At 35.1% G+C, this 20329-nt stretch overlaps 4 protein-coding genes and 1 non-coding gene across 7 annotated transcripts; 3 read left to right on the top strand and 2 right to left on the bottom strand.

The window, feature by feature from the left end:
* Positions 1-655: 655 nt before the first annotated feature.
* LOC110603704 (pentatricopeptide repeat-containing protein At3g29230) lies at positions 656-4764 on the bottom strand. 3 transcript variants are annotated; one of them, XM_021741553.2, is made up of 3 exons: positions 4638-4764; positions 4039-4175; positions 656-2465 (listed from the first exon to the last, which is right to left on the bottom strand). In XM_021741553.2, the coding sequence occupies exon 3, from the start codon at positions 2329-2331 to the stop codon at positions 799-801; it is 1533 nt and encodes a 510-aa protein (XP_021597245.1). In that variant the 5' UTR covers positions 2332-2465; positions 4039-4175; positions 4638-4764; the 3' UTR covers positions 656-798. The 3 variants fall into 3 exon arrangements, with proteins under 3 accessions (XP_021597245.1, XP_021597244.1, XP_043807806.1); XM_021741552.2 differs by having other exon boundaries at positions 4341-4711; XM_043951871.1 differs by having other exon boundaries at positions 656-2404; positions 4039-4711.
* Positions 4290-4395, bottom strand: LOC122722165. The gene has a single exon (XR_006349089.1). It is a non-coding gene; the product is annotated as a small nucleolar RNA snoR103 (small nucleolar RNA).
* A 94-nt stretch (positions 4765-4858) lies between the features above and the next one.
* Positions 4859-9196, top strand: LOC110603706 (phospholipid hydroperoxide glutathione peroxidase 1, chloroplastic). Its single transcript, XM_021741558.1, has 6 exons — positions 4859-5317; positions 5686-5762; positions 5929-5990; positions 7773-7891; positions 7981-8148; positions 8911-9196. Exons 1-6 carry the CDS (start codon positions 4874-4876, stop codon positions 8938-8940), a joined length of 900 nt encoding a protein of 299 aa, XP_021597250.1. The 5' UTR covers positions 4859-4873; the 3' UTR covers positions 8941-9196.
* A 148-nt stretch (positions 9197-9344) lies between these two features.
* LOC110603703 (probable folate-biopterin transporter 6) lies at positions 9345-12105 on the top strand. Its single transcript, XM_021741551.2, has 4 exons — positions 9345-10650; positions 10768-10869; positions 11061-11231; positions 11343-12105. The coding sequence occupies exons 1-4, from the start codon at positions 9934-9936 to the stop codon at positions 11955-11957; spliced, it is 1605 nt and encodes a 534-aa protein (XP_021597243.1). The 5' UTR covers positions 9345-9933; the 3' UTR covers positions 11958-12105.
* Positions 12106-13472: 1367 nt separating this feature from the next.
* Positions 13473-16928, top strand: LOC110602865 (enhancer of rudimentary homolog). Its single transcript, XM_021740449.2, has 4 exons — positions 13473-13624; positions 14666-14759; positions 15447-15567; positions 16392-16928. The coding sequence occupies exons 1-4, from the start codon at positions 13622-13624 to the stop codon at positions 16480-16482; spliced, it is 309 nt and encodes a 102-aa protein (XP_021596141.1). The 5' UTR covers positions 13473-13621; the 3' UTR covers positions 16483-16928.
* Positions 16929-20329: the final 3401 nt, after the last annotated feature.

Below are 20329 nucleotides of genomic sequence, written 5' to 3' on the forward strand. Positions count from 1 at the left end.
AAAACAATTATTCTGCCTGTCTCACTTTTGATTATCCATCTATTAAATTCATAGAAAATTTTATCAACTATATCAATGATGAAATATTATATTTAATTTTATTTCTTTTATGATATAAAATTTAATAATAATATAAATAAATATATATAATTCTTTCACACTACTTTTAATTTTACATTTATTTTATTTTTTAATTTATTAATTATTATATACACCAATCAATTTATATTATTTTTTTATAAATTTAATCAATTACAATATAATTTTATTTCGATCACATCATTAATTTAATTTTAAACATCACATTTTATATAAAAATACAACATAAATTATGTATACTTTAAATTCAAAATGAAGCTTAAATTGTAAACTGAAATTGTATAAATTGTTTTTCCCATGGAGTGAGTGGTCTGTGTCTAAACTTGCCTCCAAGGAAGATGATAAGGACTACTTTGTTAATCAAAGCTGCAATAATTTTCTTTTGGAAATGTAAGGGAAAGTGATTGGTTAAAATATACCTAAATCACTCAAAGTCAGGCAATCATCTTTTTCTATTTCAAAATTCTCTCTCTCTCTCTCTCTTTTTCTTTTTTTCTTCAAATTTAAAACCTTTTTTACAAAGTTAGATTAAACAAATGAAAAGAAAAGGAAAACTAGCAGCAAAGCTGTGGGTGGGTTGATTTTCATAAGCACGTTTTCCAAGGAAATGTTTAAATAATAAATATTAATCCATCTTATCTGCCTAACTTTTACTGCATTTCAAGGAAAATTATTAACTTTAAGGTTAAATTAAAAAAATTAACAAGTAATTATCATTTGTTGCCCAATTTCTCCAGCCAAGAACTTGTGAAACTCTCCACTAACTTCAATCACACTTTGTCCGGCAATTTTAACAATGCCAGTGTCATTCATCATCTCTCTCCATCTGTTTGCTTCTTCCCATTTACCACATGATGCATACAAGTTAGCAAACATCATCAGCTCCCCATCGCTAAGGTAGCAAGCTCTGGAAGAAATTACCTTTATCACTCTCTCACCAGTCTCAAGATCCTGGTGAATCACACAGGCACTAAGCAGTGCACCCAGGATGGCTTCTCCTGGTTCATATGGCATTGTTTCAAGCACCTCATATGCTTGATCAAGATGCCCAGCTCTACCCAGAAGATCAACCGTGCATCCGTAGTGCTCCAACTTGGGAGATATTCCAAAGTCCTCTTGCATGGAATTAAATAACTGGCAACCCTCTTGCACCAGACCTGAGTGGCCACAGGCATTGAGCAGGCCGATGAAGGTAATATCATCAGGCTTTACAAGCTTCCTTCTCATCTTGTCAAAGAGTTCTAAAGCAGCATATCCCTGACCATGAAGGGCAAGCCCATAGATCATTGCATTCCAGCAATATATATCCTTAACTTGGGATTTATAAAACACTTGTAGAGCTTGTACTATGCTTCCACATTTGGCATACATGTCTATCAAAGCTGTTGTCACATGGGGACTTGATGCAAGTCCACTATCAATGGCATATGTGTGGATTTTGGTTCCTGTTTCCAGCGATCCCAAATGCGCGCATGCCGATAAAACACTAGTCATTGTTAGATAATCTGGAGTGCAATTTGTCGTCTTCATTTCATCAAACAAATGAAGAGCCTCAGTGTAATGTTCATTCTGTAAACATCCTGTGATCATTGTGTTCCATGTGATCTTATTTTTCACTGACATTTCCATGAATAACATGTGAGCCTCCTCCATATATCCAGCTCGGATATATGCTGATACCATTGAATTCCAAGAAACAATATCCTTCACTGCCATTTTATCAAAGATGCTTCTAGCAGACAATGCTTCCCCACAGCTTGAGTACCCAGAAATCATGATATTGAAAGATGAGAGGTCCTTTAAAGGCATCAAATTGAACAGATGAACAGCATCTTCCATCTGGCCATTAGAAGCATGTGCATACAACATGGAGTTCCATGCAATCAAATCTTTCACAGGCATCTTTGCAAACACTTTACAAGCATCAACAATGCAATCAAGAGTTCCATACATGTTTATCAAAGCAGTTTGGAGAAAAGAATGCGCAAACAAACCAGTTTTTATTGCCTGACCATGAAGGGCATAGCCAATATGAGAGAGACAAATCTTCCCGGCAGCTTTGAGTAAAACAGGAAATGTATAGTTATCAGCACGCAAGCCAAGTACTTGCATATTCACGTAAGTTAGAATAGCTTGTTCTGCATCCCCCACAAGCATGTGCTTCTTGATAAGCTCATTCCATTTTCGTGCTTCTGGGGATGGGGAGAAGCAGTTGCAGGCTAAAACTGGCATTTCAGCGCTTCAAAGTTTTCAACTCCTCTCCCTCTTCTACCCGCCGTCTCTGGTCATCTTCTCTTTCACATCTCTGTTCGAAACCAGCAGCGAAACATTAATTCCAGGGGGAGAAAAAGATGTCTCACGACTCACTGGAATTAAAGAAACATCAAAGTTAGTCTTCCAAAGATTCTTCAGGGATAAAGGTGAACATAAACTAAAGATAAAAGATGAAAAGAATATATCATCCACAGAGAAAATTAGGCTCCTATAGCAAAAAGTACAACTTTCATACACAATATTTCAAATATCTAATGGAACAACTGGAAGGCTAGGGACCCTTTAATTTAAAAAATTTTCTTTGGATACTTGCATCATTAGACCTTTTTTCTCTGTATAAATAAGAAAATCACATCCCCCATCCCACAAAGAATGAAAATGAAAATGTGAAAGTTAAAAAGATATTCTTACGCAGTGACAATCAGTACGGTATAAAAATCCAGTAAACTAATCTCAAAATCCTAATTACTTATCCAGGGAAGTCTATTAAATAAGAAATTCACCAGTTAGCAATTGTGAATGACAAAGGAGTACAGCCCAAGAAGAACTTCACAACATATTAGGTTCATATCCCAGTTAAAAGAACACACAAGACCATGCCTAACAGAGTTTATATTAGCAGTAACCATATAATTCCATGAAGGCTGATTCAGATCAGATAGTTTGGGGTCAGTTCCTTTAGTTTGCGAAAACAGAGACTGTATGGAATCTAAGAGTTTGGGCTCTCATCTTGTTAATTATGATTGTGTTGAAGAAATTGACATATTTACGCAGCATTCCCTCAATTGGCAATTTTTTACAATCATGTTACAATTCAAAGTTAAACATGTAAAATTAACCATGAACTTCTCTTCTATAAACATTGGGGGAAAACCATATCATAAATTTGAAGGCAAGAAAAGCCCTAATAATGAAGTTAACACAAGAGATATCAAAACCCTCTTTTTCCCTTTAAAACTTGCCAATGTTAAAACTGTTATACTGAAAATCTTCTATGCACAATTGAGAGCAAGCAAACCACAACCCACCTGCTCTACATCCTTATACCAGCTCAGGATACCTCCTTATCTCTCCCTTGAATCCTTTACCACCACACATACAATCCACACCAGTGACACCACTGAAATTTACCTCATACAAACCTTCTCCTCTACCTTCTTCTGAGCAGCAACCACCTTTCAACAATTAAATAACAAGAAGATTGCTAACTCTTCCCATTCTTTCTTTTGCTTTGGTCTTCATTTGAATATATGACCAAAGAAAATAATAACTCTTAAAACTCTAAGGCCAAGATTCTTTATTGTTACTATTGTTATCATTTTATCTTGAACAACATATTCGCGTTTTTGGTTTGAACTTTGAACAACGTACTAAAATAGTATAGAAGCAATGCATGTCTTAAGTATTAACATGAACAAACTTCAGGTCCACTTCAACATCGCAAAAGGCATTCTCTTATTGAAAGAAAGAATCATGCAATCTTGACTTCCATATAAATTTCAACCTTTCTTGCTTCAATAAGTTTAATCCTGTTTCAACTTTTCCACTTATCCTTAATAGGAACAACAATGTCAACTACAACTTTCTTACTTAATCATATAAGCAGTAAGGTTGAATAGTCATCAATAAACAAATATTGAGTATTCTTTGAGCAATGGATTTTACCCATTGGTCTGTTGATATTTAACTCCTGCTGCCTTGACTCATTTATTCAGGAACTCTTTTACTTCCAAGAACTGCTTGCCAAGATCTCTACTCTCCAATGTAAAAAGAAAAATAACGACCTTCAAACCGCAATTTCCCTATCAAATCCAGAGTAGCAGTTAGAGCAATAAAACATCGAATACATATTCTTCAATGAAATTATAAAAATTTCCACAGAAAGAAGTAAATGAGAATTGGTTGCTGATAGGATTTCATGTGATGTGGGTTCTTTATGGGCATTGCTAAACTCAACGCAAGCCCACCTAAATCCCACAGATGGCTGTTTGTCCGTATTTACAGCAGGTACACCAACTTGAGTGCCTCGCCAAGAATTAGGACAGCTACTGGAACACCAATCACGAACATTTCATCCAAAAAATCTCATCTTTCATTAAGAAGTTACATATGCTTTTATTTAGACCATTCTCATTTTGCCTACGTATGAATACGAGGTTCGGTTTTTAGTGCAGAAAGTAGAAAACTTGAGTGTGGGAGGGAAAACAGAGTGAGCACAGAAAGACTGAACACCGGAAAAAGAGTCAAAGTGGGAGATAGAGAACCTGGCGCAGGAGTTCCCCGGCCACCACCAAAGCTACGGAGCTTATCAATGTTCCAGCAGCTTGCATCTCCCAAAACTAACACAAAGAAAGGATTTTGGAAGTATAGTAGACGACTAGTCGCTTGGCCAAATGAAACAAGAGAAGATAAAGCCTCGATCCTTCTTGGTTAGGCTAGAGATGGTTGCGTTGTACTTGGGCTTAAGCCCAACCTTGCGAGATCAAATTAATTAATTTTAATGCCATTGTCGCTAGCAGCACTAACGACAAACTCAAGGGAAGCAGGTGACGTGGAGCGTTATCGTCCATCAGGGAAATCTCATTTTGTCAAAGTTTCGGTTTTTTCACATTTAGCTTCTTCAAAGCGCTCTTCCAGCTTGCAAAGCCGCTGGAGAGTTCAGAAGAGAAAAAGCAAGACTCAAATGGCTTCTTTGCCGTTCTCCTCGCCTTTACAGACTCTAACCCTGTTCAAAACTGCTGCAAACTCTTATTCATCGTGGCCTTCAATGGCTTTCTTTGTTCCATCTGTCAAGTCCTCACTTGGGTCCTCTACATCGACTTTTCTGCAACATGGATTTTCCCTGCAATCGCCAAATTTTCCTGGGTTTCTTTCAAAAACTCGTCCTTTTGGTGTTTTTGCCAGAGCTGCCACTGAGAAAACTTTACACGACTACACTGTGAAGGTATTTCTATTGATACTTCTTAGACGTTTTGGAGTTTCAGAAGTTGGGTCTCGTTTTAAATTTTCTAAATTCAGAAACTCTTTTTTTCTTTTACATTTCTCGACTGACTAAAGATTGAAAGATCAATATATGCAACTTAATTGTGTATAAATTGCTGATATTAGACTTCAACCGTCGATATTGGTACAAACAATATAAGATTCAGAAATCATTATTGATTCTTTATTCATTTTCTTGTTTTCTCCGTTTGCAAAATTGTTATTGTCTGTTTCTGCCTTTGTTTTGAAGTTCGAATGCACTCATAATTCATAACAGCAACGGATTGTCGCTTGATGAATAAACTTTTTTTGTTTGTTGTCTAAATACAGGACATTGATGGGAAGGAGGTTTCTCTCAGCAAATTTAAGGGGAAGGTTCTATTGATTGTCAATGTTGCATCAAAATGGTACTCTTTTTTTGAAATGCTCTGTCTCCATCTCAGAAACTTTGTCAATCTTGTAGCCACCTTTCATTTATCATATGTGACAATGTGTCTTAAAGGCTCACCCATGCTTGTTCTATGTATATTATGGGGCACTTGAGTCTTATTGGAAGTTTGTTTTGTATTGTAGTGGTTTAACATCATCAAATTACACAGAACTCTCACACCTATATGAGAAGTACAAGAGTCAAGGTAAGCTAAATTTTGAGAGGAACGCACCAGTTCTTTTTATTTAATCTGTTACCACTCCTTGATATGATTTTTGTCCAAGAACTTCTTTCAATAAGCTAGGCACCTTTGCAAGTGGACTACTATTGGAAATAGTCCCTTTCTATCTGAAATCTGGTTACTTGGTGATGAACAGTGAGATCTGGGGTGGCTGGATGGTTGACGCGTAGATCAGGGTGATAGGAATAAGCTTTCTAAACTAGATTCCCTTGAGAGGATATGGATCCAGAGACCAGCGGGTTTTCTTGCGAACAAGTGGTTTTACGTTTATAATCGGAGTAAATGCTTTGAGGAAGAAGATAATAAAGAAGAAGAGTAATGGTCAATGAGAAAGTTGGAATAAATGTTAACCTTGTATAAGACCCTTATACCTATTTTGTTCCCTTATCCTCCTACTATCCTTGAGGCACTAGACAAATTAGTGATAGGGTCTTTTGTGAGTAACATTACCCTATGATGGAGTGACCAACCCTAGCCAAAAGAGAAACATCCTCAGGTTCACTCTCTTTTTCTTTATCCATTAACTTCTTTTTTTTTTTGTCAGGATAGCCTGTAGCGCTCTTCTCCCTCAAACTAGAGCTGCCAACTTTGGTTTTCTTAGCAGGAGGCCTTTTTGGATTCTTTGTTGTTCTGTTCTCCCCAATTGTAATCCCTGGAAGAATTACAGAACCCATACTAGCCTTTTTGGAATTTTTTTCTTTGCAAACCTTTGGAAATGGTCTCATCCGAAGATGATGGCTCAAAGTGGGATAGTGGACTATGGGAAGCGCATCGGTCTAGGCATACCTCAATACAGATGTGGATGATACAATCTTTGCAGGCTGAACAACTGGCCTGTCACCCAGTCACTCTCTGGTGACCTCATAATATAGTTTTCTTAGCCCTAAAAGCCTGAGCAGTCTTGTGGATATTCTCACGCGACATAGAGAAATTCTTAGGAATTTGCGTTTTATGGTAAACAGTTGGCTAATAAATGCTTGAGCCGAATGAGGAGTCATTTAACTTACTTTTTGGTTTATGGTGGTATGGTAGTGACCATGCTCTTAAGGACAGGGCATTTATTGCGTTGCAAATTAGTAGTACGGTACCTTGAGGTGGTAGTATTACCGTTCAGGTCGGGCCTTTACTTGGGCCATGCTATCCTTGATCCGCTAGTTCTGGGTCTACTTACTTCCTTTTTCTTTAAAATAAAGCGGAGTGACATGTGTCATGATCTGAGCAAGGGCGATAGTTATATGTTTATGTTATTACTTGGCAGTCTGAGACCTTTGCAGTTGAGTTATTCTCATTCTTAAGGATTTACCAAGAAGATGTCAAATGATGGATTCTGTTTGTATGGTGGCGGTTTGATGTTAAACTTTCAAAATAAAGTAGTTTTTTTTTTGCTTGGCATCATTTATATTGTATACATGCAGTTTCTTCTGCTTCTATTTAGAAAGTGATATGATGTTTTTCTATGCACTCAAGTTTCCTCTACCATTTTGTCCTCATGATACCTTTACCCTGTAGTGATAAAAAAAATCTACAAAGTCTTGGCTGGCGTCTAACCTTTGTAAAATAGTAAACATATATAGGAATAGTCAAGTCCAAATGGACTTAATACAAATATAAAAGGGAGATTTTGCAGGCTGGAGATGTTCAAAATTCACAAGAGCTATTAACATTTCTGCAACTTCAACATTTTAAACCATTATGATTTTTTTTTTCCATTTTTCCTACTTTTTGATTGTGTGGTTTGCACCTTAGGATTTGAAATTCTAGCTTTCCCTTGCAATCAATTTGGAGGACAAGAGCCTGGGTCAAATCCCGAGATCAAACAATTTGCTTGTACCAGGTTCAAAGCAGAATTCCCAATATTTGATAAGGTAAGCAGCATTATTCCCATAATCCTGACACAAGCCATATTATGTGTGGGGCAAAAAAAATCAAATACCTGTGTGATTTTGCATGACAGGTGGATGTAAATGGACCAAATACAGCTCCAGTTTATAAATTCCTGAAGTCAAGTGCTGGAGGATTTTTAGGTGATGTGATCAAGTGGAATTTTGAGAAGTTCCTGGTGGACAAGAATGGTAAGGTTGTGGAGAGATATCCACCAACAACATCACCTTTCCAAATTGAGGTATATTTCTTTTATTTTCAATAGTTGTATATCCTTGAATAATTGATTTCTTCTTAACTGTTATAACAGCGGAAGTTGTGATATCTTTTGTTTATTCTTTCATGATTCTAAAAGATGAGAGCTATATGCAATTTTTAAATACAGTCAAATTTTTCAAGGAAACAAATAATATTATCCACTATTGCTGTCACTCAAATAATATTATCCATTTTACCTGAACTAGTGGCATATGGTCCTGATAGGTTGTAATAAAAGATGTTGGCTTTCTAGGGTTAAAAATGCATTACTTTGTTTGATTCCAAGGTCCCAGTGACTTGAGGATTGTAATGGATATAGCATTTAACCTTTTTGAATCTCTGCTCATTTCTTTGATAAATTTGAATACTTGAAAGGTACTTGTGTGATATACTTTTCAGAAATGAATTCTGAAAAGTTGGAAGTTTTCAATAGGCACCATCTAGAAGTGGGATTGGAATATATCATGATCAAGAAGTATATGCATTTTCATTGCAGCCCTGACTTAAGATTGATACAAAATTATGGTGGTCCTGCCAATTCTTATCTTCCTTTTTCTCTATTTATGTAATCTGGTTAAGATGGAGAAACTAGTTTAAGATCATTACAAAATATAACATGAACCATACTCATGGGGTGTGAGTTATGCATTGTAACCAAGCAGTAGCTTTAAAACAGCATAATGCTAATTCTGAAAGTGAGCATTCAGTAATTTGCTTAATCTAATCCGCCTCATTCTTGTTGCAGAAGGACATTCAGAAGCTCCTTGCAGCATGAATGCTGTTAAGCCTCACTTACATCATCGGTAATCTTGGCAGGAGAAAAGTAAATTAGTATGTGTAAATTTTTTGCACCAGGCATCACAGATATACAAGTGTCTTTCTGTAATAGAGTTCTGTCATCTTTTTCCTCTTTCCTGAAATGAAGGATATATGTAAGAAAGTATTTGTGCTTGTATTATCATATTTTCTCCTTCTGGAGGCTCGATAATAATGCATACATATAAATGAAATAAATGCTCTATTGCATGCTAGGTTAAAGAGGCAAGAATCCATCTTACCATATGCAGCAGCCTAAAATTCAATTTTTGTGAATAGAACTTCTCAAGCCCATCATGAGGCGGCTCTCGTATCTTTGTAGCTGATCTGCATAATTTTTCCTGGAATTTCTTCTTCCTTAACATGAAATGGTTTCATTGACGGGAAAACGAATTTCTTTCATCAATAACTTGCAAAGAAAAGATGCTAAAAAAGGCGAGGATGGATTGTACTCGGAAAATTTCAAGATTGAAAAATGAAATGATCCCAACTTGTGCAGCTACAGATGATTTCCTGCATAATGCCTGTTGAACATCATTACATATCTTATACTACAATATCTAATTAAACGTATTAGGTTCTCAATTAGTAATTTATAATAGATTAAAGAGTCTTATATAACCTCTTCTATTGTCCAAATGCAGAGTTGGATAATTTAGAATGGAAGATCCAATGTCATCCTGGGGAGTGCATACTTGGTGAAGGGCACATGGCCACCATCCCATTATTCTAACCGAATCCCAGAACTTCTACTTATTTTAATCCAGTCAACCATTGAGTTAACTAGAATATAATGAAAATGAAAGTTTTAAGAACTATTTTGCTTAAATTTATTTCCTATGCAAGACTAACCCCATTTACTTGTAGTTAGTTTGCTTAAACTTTCAAGTTCACACTCCTCTTCATTAGCAATCCAAGATGCATACACAATTCTATTTTCAGAAACTCATACATGCTTGCTCTCCAAACTAAAGGGTCAAGCATGGATCCCCTTGAAACCCAAGAACTAACTGAGAAGACAGTTCTCAATGATCCCTCCTTGCAATCTTTACCCATCTCAAAACAAAATGGACATCACCCATCGGATCAAACAGAAACAAAAAGTAATAGTCTTTTGTCGATCTTCCTGGAACCATTTCAATGGCTACAAATGCTTTCTTCCCGGCTAAACCCAACCTTCATTTTTGGGGTAGTTCTCGTTTATGGCATTAGCCAAGGCTTCTCTGGATCTTTCTTCAAGGTGGTCACTGATTATTATTGGAAAGACGTCCAAAAAGTCCAGCCATCTGTGGTGCAACTATATATAGGCTTATACTACATTCCGTGGATCATGAAACCAGTTTGGGGTCTCTTCACTGATGTTTTTCCTGTTTGGGGCTACAAAAGAAGGCCGTACTTTGTAGTAGCTGGGGTTCTTGGATGTATATCGGCATTGATGGTGGCTCTCCTGGGGAAGTTGCCGGCTGCGGTGGCGTTGAGTTGCTTGATAGGTGTTACTGCAGGGGTTGCTATAGCAGATGTGACCATTGATGCTTGCATTGCTAGAAATAGCATTGAGATGAGATCATTGGCCCCAGATATGCAAAGTCTTTGTGGTTTTTGCTCCTCTGTTGGGGCTCTGGTCGGGTACTTGTCCAGTGGCTTTTTCGTTCATCATCTTGGACCTCAGGTGAGTTTCACTATGTTTCGTTGATTTCTAGTTCTTCTTCTTCTTCATTTCTTGATCCCTCTTCCTCTTCTGACTTTTTTTTTTCTTTTTCTATTTATTCACTTTCTTTAATTGCAGATGGCATTGGTTCTCTTGGCAATCCCACCTGTCTTGTTGATATTACTGGGCTTTGTGATTTATGAAGTGAGATCTACCAGCTTCCGATCTGAGAAGAAGAAGGTAAGAATCTTTTTCCTGTTCTTTTTTCTTTAAATTATTTTATTAGATACCATGACAAGTGGTTTGTCACTCTACTCTTTTAATTGAGGTAAAGTGTTTGCAATGGCTCTATCCTTAGTACACTGACTCACTGCGAATAAGATTTAGCTTTAGTCCAGTGAGATGAACCAAATCCGTTTGGTATTATATAGGCAGTGGAAGATTTAGGAGTAGCAGTGAAGGGCATGTGCAGGACAATCAAATTCAATCAAGTTTGGAGGCCATCTCTGTACATGTATCTATCTTTAGCTCTCAGTATAAGTACCCATGAAGGCCAGTTCTATTGGTACACAGATCCTAAAGCTGGTCCTGCATTCTCACAGGTTCACACTGTTTCCAATACAAAAATATGAATTCCCCTCTTTTTGGATACTTGATAATTCTGTGGTGCAAGATTCTGAATCCCATATAAAAGTTCATTTTGCTGTTTTCAGGAGTTTGTTGGGATAGTCTATGCAATTGGTGCAATGGCCTCCATAGTTGGAGTTGTAATATATCAGAAGGCTTTAAAAAACTACCCATTTAGAAACCTAATCTTTGCTGCCCAACTTCTGTATGGATTGTCTGGAATGCTGGACATCATCTTCATCCTGAGATGGAATCTAGTCCTTGGAATCCCAGATTCCTTCTTTGTTATTTCTGAGGAATGTGTGTCTCGAATTGTAAGCAGAGTGAGATGGATGCCAATGATTGTATTAAGCACTCGGCTATGCCCTCTAGGCATTGAAGGGACCTTTTTTGCATTGCTAATGTGCATTGACAGCCTTGGAAGCTTGTCTTCCAAATGGGGGGGAGGAATTGTTCTTCATTTGTTAAATGTTACAAGGACTGACTTCAGAAACTTGTGGTTAGTCATCCTTATAAGAAATGTTCTGAGGCTTGGGACTCTGAGTTTAATTTTTCTTATCCCTAAGGCTGATCAAATGGATGATTTCATTCCAGCTGATATTTTGGGGATAAATTTGGCTGCAAATTCTGTAGATGACGATGGTGATGATGGCTTGCAGCTAGTACCTGTAAATGAAAGAAATGATAATGAAGAAGTCTAAGACCAGTTAATTATATCTTTTAAAATCGAGTATTATAGATCAAAAATAAACTTGCTCTGTTATCAAATATTAGAATAAATGTTTCGACACTATCTTTTAAGATTGAAGGTTACATCTCACTAGAAACACTTTATTTTTTATTGAAATCAATTTTGCGTAGAATGGAGAATATCTGTAATTACTTATTTTTAAAAAAATTAAATATACCGAGTCAATATAATTTTTTAATGTATAAAAGTTTTTTTTTTAAATCACAAACATTAATGGGCAATTTTTTTTTTTGAATAAGAAAACTTGGAATATTATAAACATAGTTATGTTTGAAGTAGTAAATTTTGTTTAATTTTTTCTTAATTATATCCTTAACTAATATTGTTCTATTAAAATTTAAAGAATCTAATTTTAGAGTTAATAAATTTTACTTTTTCATTTTATATTAAATAAAGCCACACTAATAGATAAACTACTATTGAAAAATTAAGTAGCCAGTAATTTGAGACATATAGAAACTGAAATAGTAAATTATTTTTCTCATTATTAAATTATATCAAAATTAATATATATATTTATATTTATTGCTGATTTTTTAAAAATAATATTTCATTTCTCTATTTAACAAAAAAAATAAGTTATTACTTTTATATGTTAAAGCGTTAATATTTTTCACGTGTACTAAAATTATCACTATTTTTATGAATTAAATAATTTTCATAAAAAATACCTTACAATACATACATACAAGCTTTGATTTTGAAAAATATTTACGAAAGATATTTTATTTATTTATTCTTTTACATTATTGTCAATTTTGGGTAAAATACTATATGCAATTTGTAATTTATTATCAAAAATATATTTCACTTTGAAGAATTTAAATTAAAATATAAATTTTTCGTTAAAGTTTGATTACTTTTTTTAGTAAAATCACTTTCCAAGGTATCTCTTTTTATTTATTTAGATAATTTATTATTTAATTTTAATAATATAAAAAAACTCAATATTTTGATTTTGAAAACACAAGATATAAAAAAATTTGTTAATTTATCTTTCAAATTTTAATATTAATTTCCGGTTTAGTATGAATAATTTTATAAAAAAAATTAAATAAATTTTATAAAATCATTCTTGATTTCATATCCATAAAAAAAATTTTAAATTAAAAAATTTTGAATTTTTTTATTACAAATAAAAATTTTAAGAGAAAAAAAATCAATTAAATTAAATTTTTATAAAATTTTTAATTTCACACCAAATAAGTATTTTATTATATATTTTTTATAATAAAAAAAATTTAATAATTAATTTTTTAATTTTATAAAATTATAAATTAATCAGTACTCTAATGAAAAATATTTTATTTTTTTTAATATTTAATAATTAAATTAATAATAAAATTAATTAATAAAATTTTAAAAAATAAATATATTTTAATATATTTTTTAAAAGCGAGCTATTAACTTGGGAATTTTTCATTAATATAATAATTATAATTTTTTTCTTAGTCATTAAGTTAGAATTCAACTATACACACTAGCATACAACTCCTCCGGTGTTTTACGCAAGCTCAATTCTCTCTCCCTGTGACTCTCTTCTCTGCGTGTTGAACTCAAGCAAAGAATCCATTAGTGCTCTTGCCTTTGAAGTCATCACGCCAACCGTCGCGCATGGTAATTTGATTTCTTCTCCTTTTCTGTTTTCTTCTTCCCATTTCCTTTTTCATCAATTTTAGCGCTTCTCTTTCTAAGCTACACACTTTCATTGAAGTTTGGGACCTTTGGGTCTTTCTATTTATTAACTTCCTTTTCCTGGGAAACTTAGGGTTTCTCATGTCCGTTCCTTCACATACTCTACTTTATTGCCTTTTTCAGTAATTATTTACTACAATTCATGCTTTTGGTTTCGCTTTATAATAAAGCATTAATTGACTTTGTTTTATTACGATACTTTTTACTGCAAGCATAACAGTTTGTATTTTGTATCTGTAATCAGTGAGGTCTATTGGATTTTGCTTCGTAATTGAGATGGTGATTTATTTGGTTAATGTGAAAATCTAAGGTTTAGGTATATATTTTGCTTTGTCTATCTAGAATTCTTTAGGATGATTGTTGCAGTGGTTGGGATATTTCCAGGTTGTTTTGAGGGTTTGAGATCATTAGACTCGTTACTGGAACCTTGTGAAGCCTGATTCCAGGTCACTGGATTGGACTTCGGTGACCAAGACATGGACTTTATAGATGCTTGGGACTGGCAAAAAGGAGAGAGAGAGAGAGAGAGAGAGAGAGAGAGAGAGAGAGAGAGAAGAGTGCTTCTTACCTTGCATGTCACCATGTCAGAAGAATAAACGATTGCAACTAGCTTGCAAGGGAGCTATATTTTATCAAGTTAGCACAATGAATGTATTTTCCCCCAGGTCCTAATCTACTCTATGAAGTGGTTGGTAGGTTTATCATAATTATCAGCTGTGGGATTTTTCTATCTAGTTGCTTTTTGTTAGTTTGCATGTCCTAGTCACTTTGTTTCTTACAGTACTTCAGCTACATGAGAGTGCATACCTTCTGAATTTTTGTCCATCAGACTTATAATGCATATGCATAAATGTAATCATTTTATCATTAACGCCTATTGAGTTATATGGATTTTTTTTTATTTATAATAATGTTCTTATCTTGCTAGGTTCCTGACTTGTTTGTCTTTTGTTTCATGTGTAGGCTAATAGGCATACCATCATTCTGATGCAGACCTCTCAAAATAGAGCGACTAGAACATTTATGGATTATGATTCAATAAGTCAAGCTATGGATGGTATACACGTTGCCTTTGTTATTATCATGGTATCACCATTATTGTAATGTCTGTCACCATTCATTTTTAAAATTAATAAGTTGTTATTGCTGCTTATGCTTGAGACTAATCAAATCCCTTTTCCATAATGATCTGATATGAGAGATACTGTTCTTGGAATTTTCTTTTGTTATTATTTTCATTTATTTTTGTTAAAACACTTGTTTCAAACTAAATGTAGCAAAGCAAGGTAATTGTTGTAATGGATTATGAGTTCATGGTTTGTCTTAACCTTAGGAGTCTTTCACTCTTTTTATTTTTCATGCTTATTTCATCTGAAACAATTCGCTTTGGAAAAAAAACTAAAGTTATAGTACTGTGTGATAATGACAATATCTTTCAGTACTCTGTTCTTTACCTGAGCTTTATCCAGTTTCAGTGCAGGGAATCCTATTTCCTTTCTAATTTTTGTTTAGTTTTGATACAGTGTATGGCTGTATGCTATTTTATCAGAGAGAGGATGGTTTGGACTCCCGTTTTGAGATTGTTCAGTTTCTAATTTTATTATTTGCCTTTTTTTAAGTTTTTCTGTCTTGTGGGTTTAAAGTTTTTGCTTCTTACTATTTGTCTTACTATTTTTTTGATACTTCTGTAAATGATCCACGATTAGGAACTCTTTCCTTCTATTAATTCTCAATGTATTTACAGGTATATGTGGGCTATATGAAAGAAAGCTTAAGGAACTAAATCCAGCCGTCAGAAATATCACTTATGACATTGCAGATCTCTACAATTTTATTGATGGCCTTGCAGACATGTGTGCTTTAGTGTATGCTTCTCCCTCTCTCTGTCTAAAAATTAAACACCTTCAGGCATCTGTGAAGATCATATTGATGTCACTTGGATTTATTTACATTAAAGAGGAAAAAGAATATAAGTTCTACCTACTTATCAAACAAGTGCTATCTACTATCGGATTTGAAGCACTGACAATCACTGTATGAAAGCAATACTCTATGTATTTGCTTGTACATCTACGAAGTTGGTTTAAGAGTATTAACTGCCTATGCAATTATACCTGGTGATTGATATGTGTGATTGCCCTTACATTGCATGATACATGGGGAATAGAGGTTGCAATGGCTTCCCATGAGGACAGGGGGGTTGGCCCCTTCAAATTTTTTAATTAAAAGTTTTTGAAAGTTATATGTAATATATATTTATATAATATATAAAAACCAATTTAGTAGTAATTGTGAATCCAATTAGTCAATTCAAATCACAAGAAAATATTTTTTTTACTATCTCATGTTAATTCACTGATAAATATATCTTTTTAATTCATCGATCATTCCTCATTTAAATTAAAATTTTAAAAAATATTTTTACTAGTTTTTTTTTAATTAGTAAATAGAATGACTGAATTAATAACTTAATGATGTTATTATCTTCCAAGAAAAATATAAGGTGCTGATAGTATGCCTGTCCATGAATGGTCCTAATGTTAGATGCTATATTTTGATATTCGAGGGATAAAAAACTATAGTCTTTATCTTTTTAATGTTTGATGATATATTTACCAGTAATCTTGAATTCTCGCTTGATAACAGCCTGGTGGAATTACTGATATTTACTGCGACTTTTGGATTGCAGTTATGATCACTCAGTTAAGGCATATCTTCCATATGATAGACAGTGGATAAAACAGCGGACATTTCAACAACTTAAGAAATTGGCGCACTAGATGAGACGCTGATTGTAGTATCTAATTTCTACGAAGGTTTTATGTAGAATTAAATCCACCTGGAAGGGAATATCTAAGAAGTGCAGATTTGATTTGTCATTTTCATTGTGGGTTTGGGTTTGGTTCTGAATCCCTACTTATTTAATGTGGCAAATTGTACACTCTCTTTCCTTCTCACTTTTATGTGCCTATATTATAAATAATAACAGTGGCAGTTCTCTGCTTAAATTCCTGATGAGAAGCGAGAGATTGTTTATTTGGTCAGTGTATCCTTTTGACAAGTTGGATTGTTTACTTGACCTGGTAAAATGCATTGTGCTGTTGCATGTAGACTTTAGGTTACTTGTCATTTGATGCCCCTTTATGAGTTACTCCCAGTGTACATTGTTTATGGTATCACTCTTGAGAGAGTGATTCTTGAATACAATTTTACCTTTGTCTTCTGATATGATCTGCCAAATTTGAACAGTCTCATGCCATTTGAACCTGTAGAACGATTGCCACCATTTTATTCTCTTTGTATGGGTGATATGGATTGCATTACTAACATAACACGACGACCCTGGTCGATGACCTGGCCGGCTTCAGACCAGAATATGGTTTCAATTCAATGGTTAAGGCTAATTAAGATCTCACGAAGGTTCCAGTCTGGTGGTTAGATTTTGATTAAATTTAATTGTTGAATCTTCTTTTTTTTTTTTCTTTTCTTTTTTTTTTTTAAGAAAATAAACAATGGTTTGGCCTGAGCTGGACCTAATGGTTTTGGTCTGATGCTATTTTTGTCAATTTGCTTTATTAAGGATATTTCTTCAAATTAATGAATACCTATTACATGGTATTAGTGTTTTGCTTATTAATAAATACGTATTCTTGTATACTCAGTATTTGTGGTATATATTAATAATTCATTTATTTGCTATAATATTTGAAAGTGGTAACAAAAAAACAAGAAAAAAATTAATAGCTCACCCTTCATCGGAATAAGTTTCTTTATCTTATGAGATAATTCATTGTTGATAGTTAATTTAGTGACGAATTGACGTTTCCTTTTTCAGTAGTTACAGTTTTCTCTATACACCTTGTAGATGCAAACATTCTACAGATAAGATTAAGGAAAGGTACAAGTAGTGCTTGTTTGATTCAGACCCAATCGACCCAGACGGTGGCCACCGTTGGAACAAGGATACAAGTCCAGCTAGATCATCTCAATACTTGATTGCGCGGCCGCAGGTACCTCTTATCAAAGCCAGGAAGAAGTAGCAAAACACGAGTATAGCCTAATCAATTAGGCAGAGGAGGAGGAACAACTTGAAGCGTGAACCCTATATCTTCCCCTCTAAAACAAAAGCTTCAATAAGGCACAAATGGAAGTAGGAATCCAGAGCGTTGTTCCGATAACAACGTTTAGGCACTTGGCATTGGGTTGTTAAAGCATGGGACGAGATTGCAAGAAAAATAAAAGACAATGTTTTAATTGAAAATACGATAATGCACATTGTTTTAGTTTTTAAATTAAATACACAAATTATCCGCTGTTACATCATTTAAGTTCAAAGAAATAATCTTTATTTGTATTATCAATATAATACGAGACAAAAAATAATTTAAAGCATATATAATTCATTATTATTATTTATTTATTTTTAAAACTCTGTATACATATTCTTATCGATTTAAAATAAATAATAAATTATTCACCGATAACTGTCGTGTCTTGAATATTCAGACCATAGCTAAGCTCATATAAGGAGATTAGACCATAGTCTTATCAAAGCTCGTTACACGAGTCCATCCACTAGCACGCGGCCTTGATCCTATACAAATAGGTCGGATAAAACAAAACTTTGGCCCATCATAGAGAGATTCAGCTAAACTAACTTGATGGATCAGTGGAGCAACAAACCCCTATGTATTCGGGATCGTATTCACATGGCGCCGAAAGAAATTAAATAGCCGTCTGACGATGGAAAAGGACACGATATATCCGTACGTGCGGTTTCGCGTGATAATGAGAGGGTGTACTAATGCAGGACGACGATTATACATCACTGAGGACAAAGGGAAAATGATAAAAGAAGAAAGGTATGAGCTAACCAGACTAAATTCACAAATACATATTTTGAATTTACCCTCTATTGGATTTCAGGATATCAATTGGCACCATCTGTGGAAACGAAAGAGATCTTTTCTGTAACGACCCGAAAATCGGACCGCTACCGGCACTAGGATCCAGATCGGCTTAAGGCCGCCGAGACCCGTAGCAAGCCAAACATTCATCCTGAAAACCTACCTAATCCCATACATGATCAACACATACATAAAATTTTTGAACTTTTCTTTCCATTCAATCACCAAACTCAACCTGTGCATGCACTATTCATAAACATAAACATTAACCCCACCTTGGAGTCCTCATCAATACTCCAATGGGGTCACATAACATAAATTAAGTTTGGTTTACAATAATCATCATTAAATATTAAGATCATGTACTAGAAAGGGATTAACATAATACTATGGTCAAGCACAACTCTAAACTTTCATAAGCATCATTACATAACATTTCTATATCATACTTTTACATTACATCATATCCATGTTCACATCTAGCTATTACATAAAATAAAACTCTACTCCTGCTGACCTCCTGGTCTACCCTGTACCTGCAAACCTGGGGGTTAAGGGAGAGGGGTGAGCTATAAAGCCCAGTGAGCAGAATAATTAAACATTCAATTTAAATTTCATGCTTTCATGAAATGCAACATATCACAAAAAATTCACATCAAGGATGAACTTGTCACCAATAGCCCACTACTCATTCCAATAGTGCCAGGGGCGTAGACTGGGCCTCACTGGTCTTTCTCTTACATAACATAACATAACATAACATTCCAAAATGCCAGGGGCATAGAATGGGCCTCGCTGGTCTTTCTCTTACATGGTGCCAGGGGCGTAGAATGGGCCTCACTGGTCTTCCGTACCGTATCACATCATATCATAACGTAGTGCGGCTAAAGGATCATCCACATCCATCCACATCAACAACATAGTATGCAATGCAACATATTCGTGAATTCTAATGTAAGCGCCCTAGTATATCTCATGGCATTCATGATACGTGTATCATGCTCAGAATTTATTTATTTACTTTGAAACAAAATAAGGTATTCCACTCACCTCTGGCTGAAGCTCTAACAGACTCAGAAGCAGCTGAACTCACTGCTGGGGTCCTCGGTTCCTCGGGTCCGAACCTACACAGGTGGACTCAAATGAGGGACCTAACATACATAAACATGACTCTAAAATACTCCCCAAAAACCCCCCTAAAACACCTTGAAACAATCACATAAATCATGCAAAGGAGGGCTGAACATGGCACTTTCGGCGGCAGGTTCGGCGGCCGAAAGGCCCTCCAGAGCCGAAAGTCATGCACCTTCGGCGGCACTTTCGGCGGTCGAAGGTTCCCTCCAGAGACGAAACTCATGCATGTTCGGCGGCACCTTCGGTGGCCGAAACTCCCTTCCAGAGCCGAAAGTCCACTTTCGGGGGCAGGGTTCGACAGCCGATACATGCTACCAAAGGCAGGTTCGGCGGCCGAAAGAGCCTTCAGCTGCCGAACCTGAGTTCTTCCCAAAAGGGCAGAAACTCAGCTCAACATGCATAAACGCCTCCCAACTCATTCAATCATGCATTTCCCTATTCTACAACATGCATACTCAAGCATACAAGCTCCTAGGGGCTTCAAACTATCCTAAACCCCATCTACAACACATCAAGCATGCATATCCAACATACATTGTTCATAAACGCACAATAAACCCATAAACTCCACATAAACCTACACATG

Source organism: Manihot esculenta, chromosome 16 (genome assembly GCF_001659605.2).
Source record: "Manihot esculenta cultivar AM560-2 chromosome 16, M.esculenta_v8, whole genome shotgun sequence".
NCBI classification, from domain to species: domain Eukaryota; kingdom Viridiplantae; phylum Streptophyta; class Magnoliopsida; order Malpighiales; family Euphorbiaceae; genus Manihot; species Manihot esculenta.

Excerpts from the sequence above, each read along its gene's own strand:
- LOC110603704 (XM_021741553.2), bottom strand. The coding sequence starts at position 2,331 with ATGCCAGTTTTAGCCTGCAACTGCTTCTCCCCATCCCCAGAAGCACGA.
- LOC110603703 (XM_021741551.2), top strand. The coding sequence starts at position 9,934 with ATGCTTGCTCTCCAAACTAAAGGGTCAAGCATGGATCCCCTTGAAACC. Across the intron at positions 10,870-11,060 it reads TCCGATCTGAGAAGAAGAAG|GCAGTGGAAGATTTAGGAGT; the intron begins GTAAGAATCTTT and ends GGTATTATATAG. Across the intron at positions 11,232-11,342 it reads CTGGTCCTGCATTCTCACAG|GAGTTTGTTGGGATAGTCTA; the intron begins GTTCACACTGTT and ends TGCTGTTTTCAG.
- LOC110602865 (XM_021740449.2), top strand. Across the intron at positions 14,760-15,446 it reads AATAAGTCAAGCTATGGATG|GTATATGTGGGCTATATGAA; the intron begins GTATACACGTTG and ends ATGTATTTACAG. Across the intron at positions 15,568-16,391 it reads GCAGACATGTGTGCTTTAGT|TTATGATCACTCAGTTAAGG; the intron begins GTATGCTTCTCC and ends TTTGGATTGCAG.
- LOC110603706 (XM_021741558.1), top strand. The coding sequence starts at position 4,874 with ATGCCATTGTCGCTAGCAGCACTAACGACAAACTCAAGGGAAGCAGGT. Across the intron at positions 5,318-5,685 it reads TACACGACTACACTGTGAAG|GACATTGATGGGAAGGAGGT; the intron begins GTATTTCTATTG and ends GTCTAAATACAG. Across the intron at positions 8,149-8,910 it reads CATCACCTTTCCAAATTGAG|AAGGACATTCAGAAGCTCCT; the intron begins GTATATTTCTTT and ends TTCTTGTTGCAG.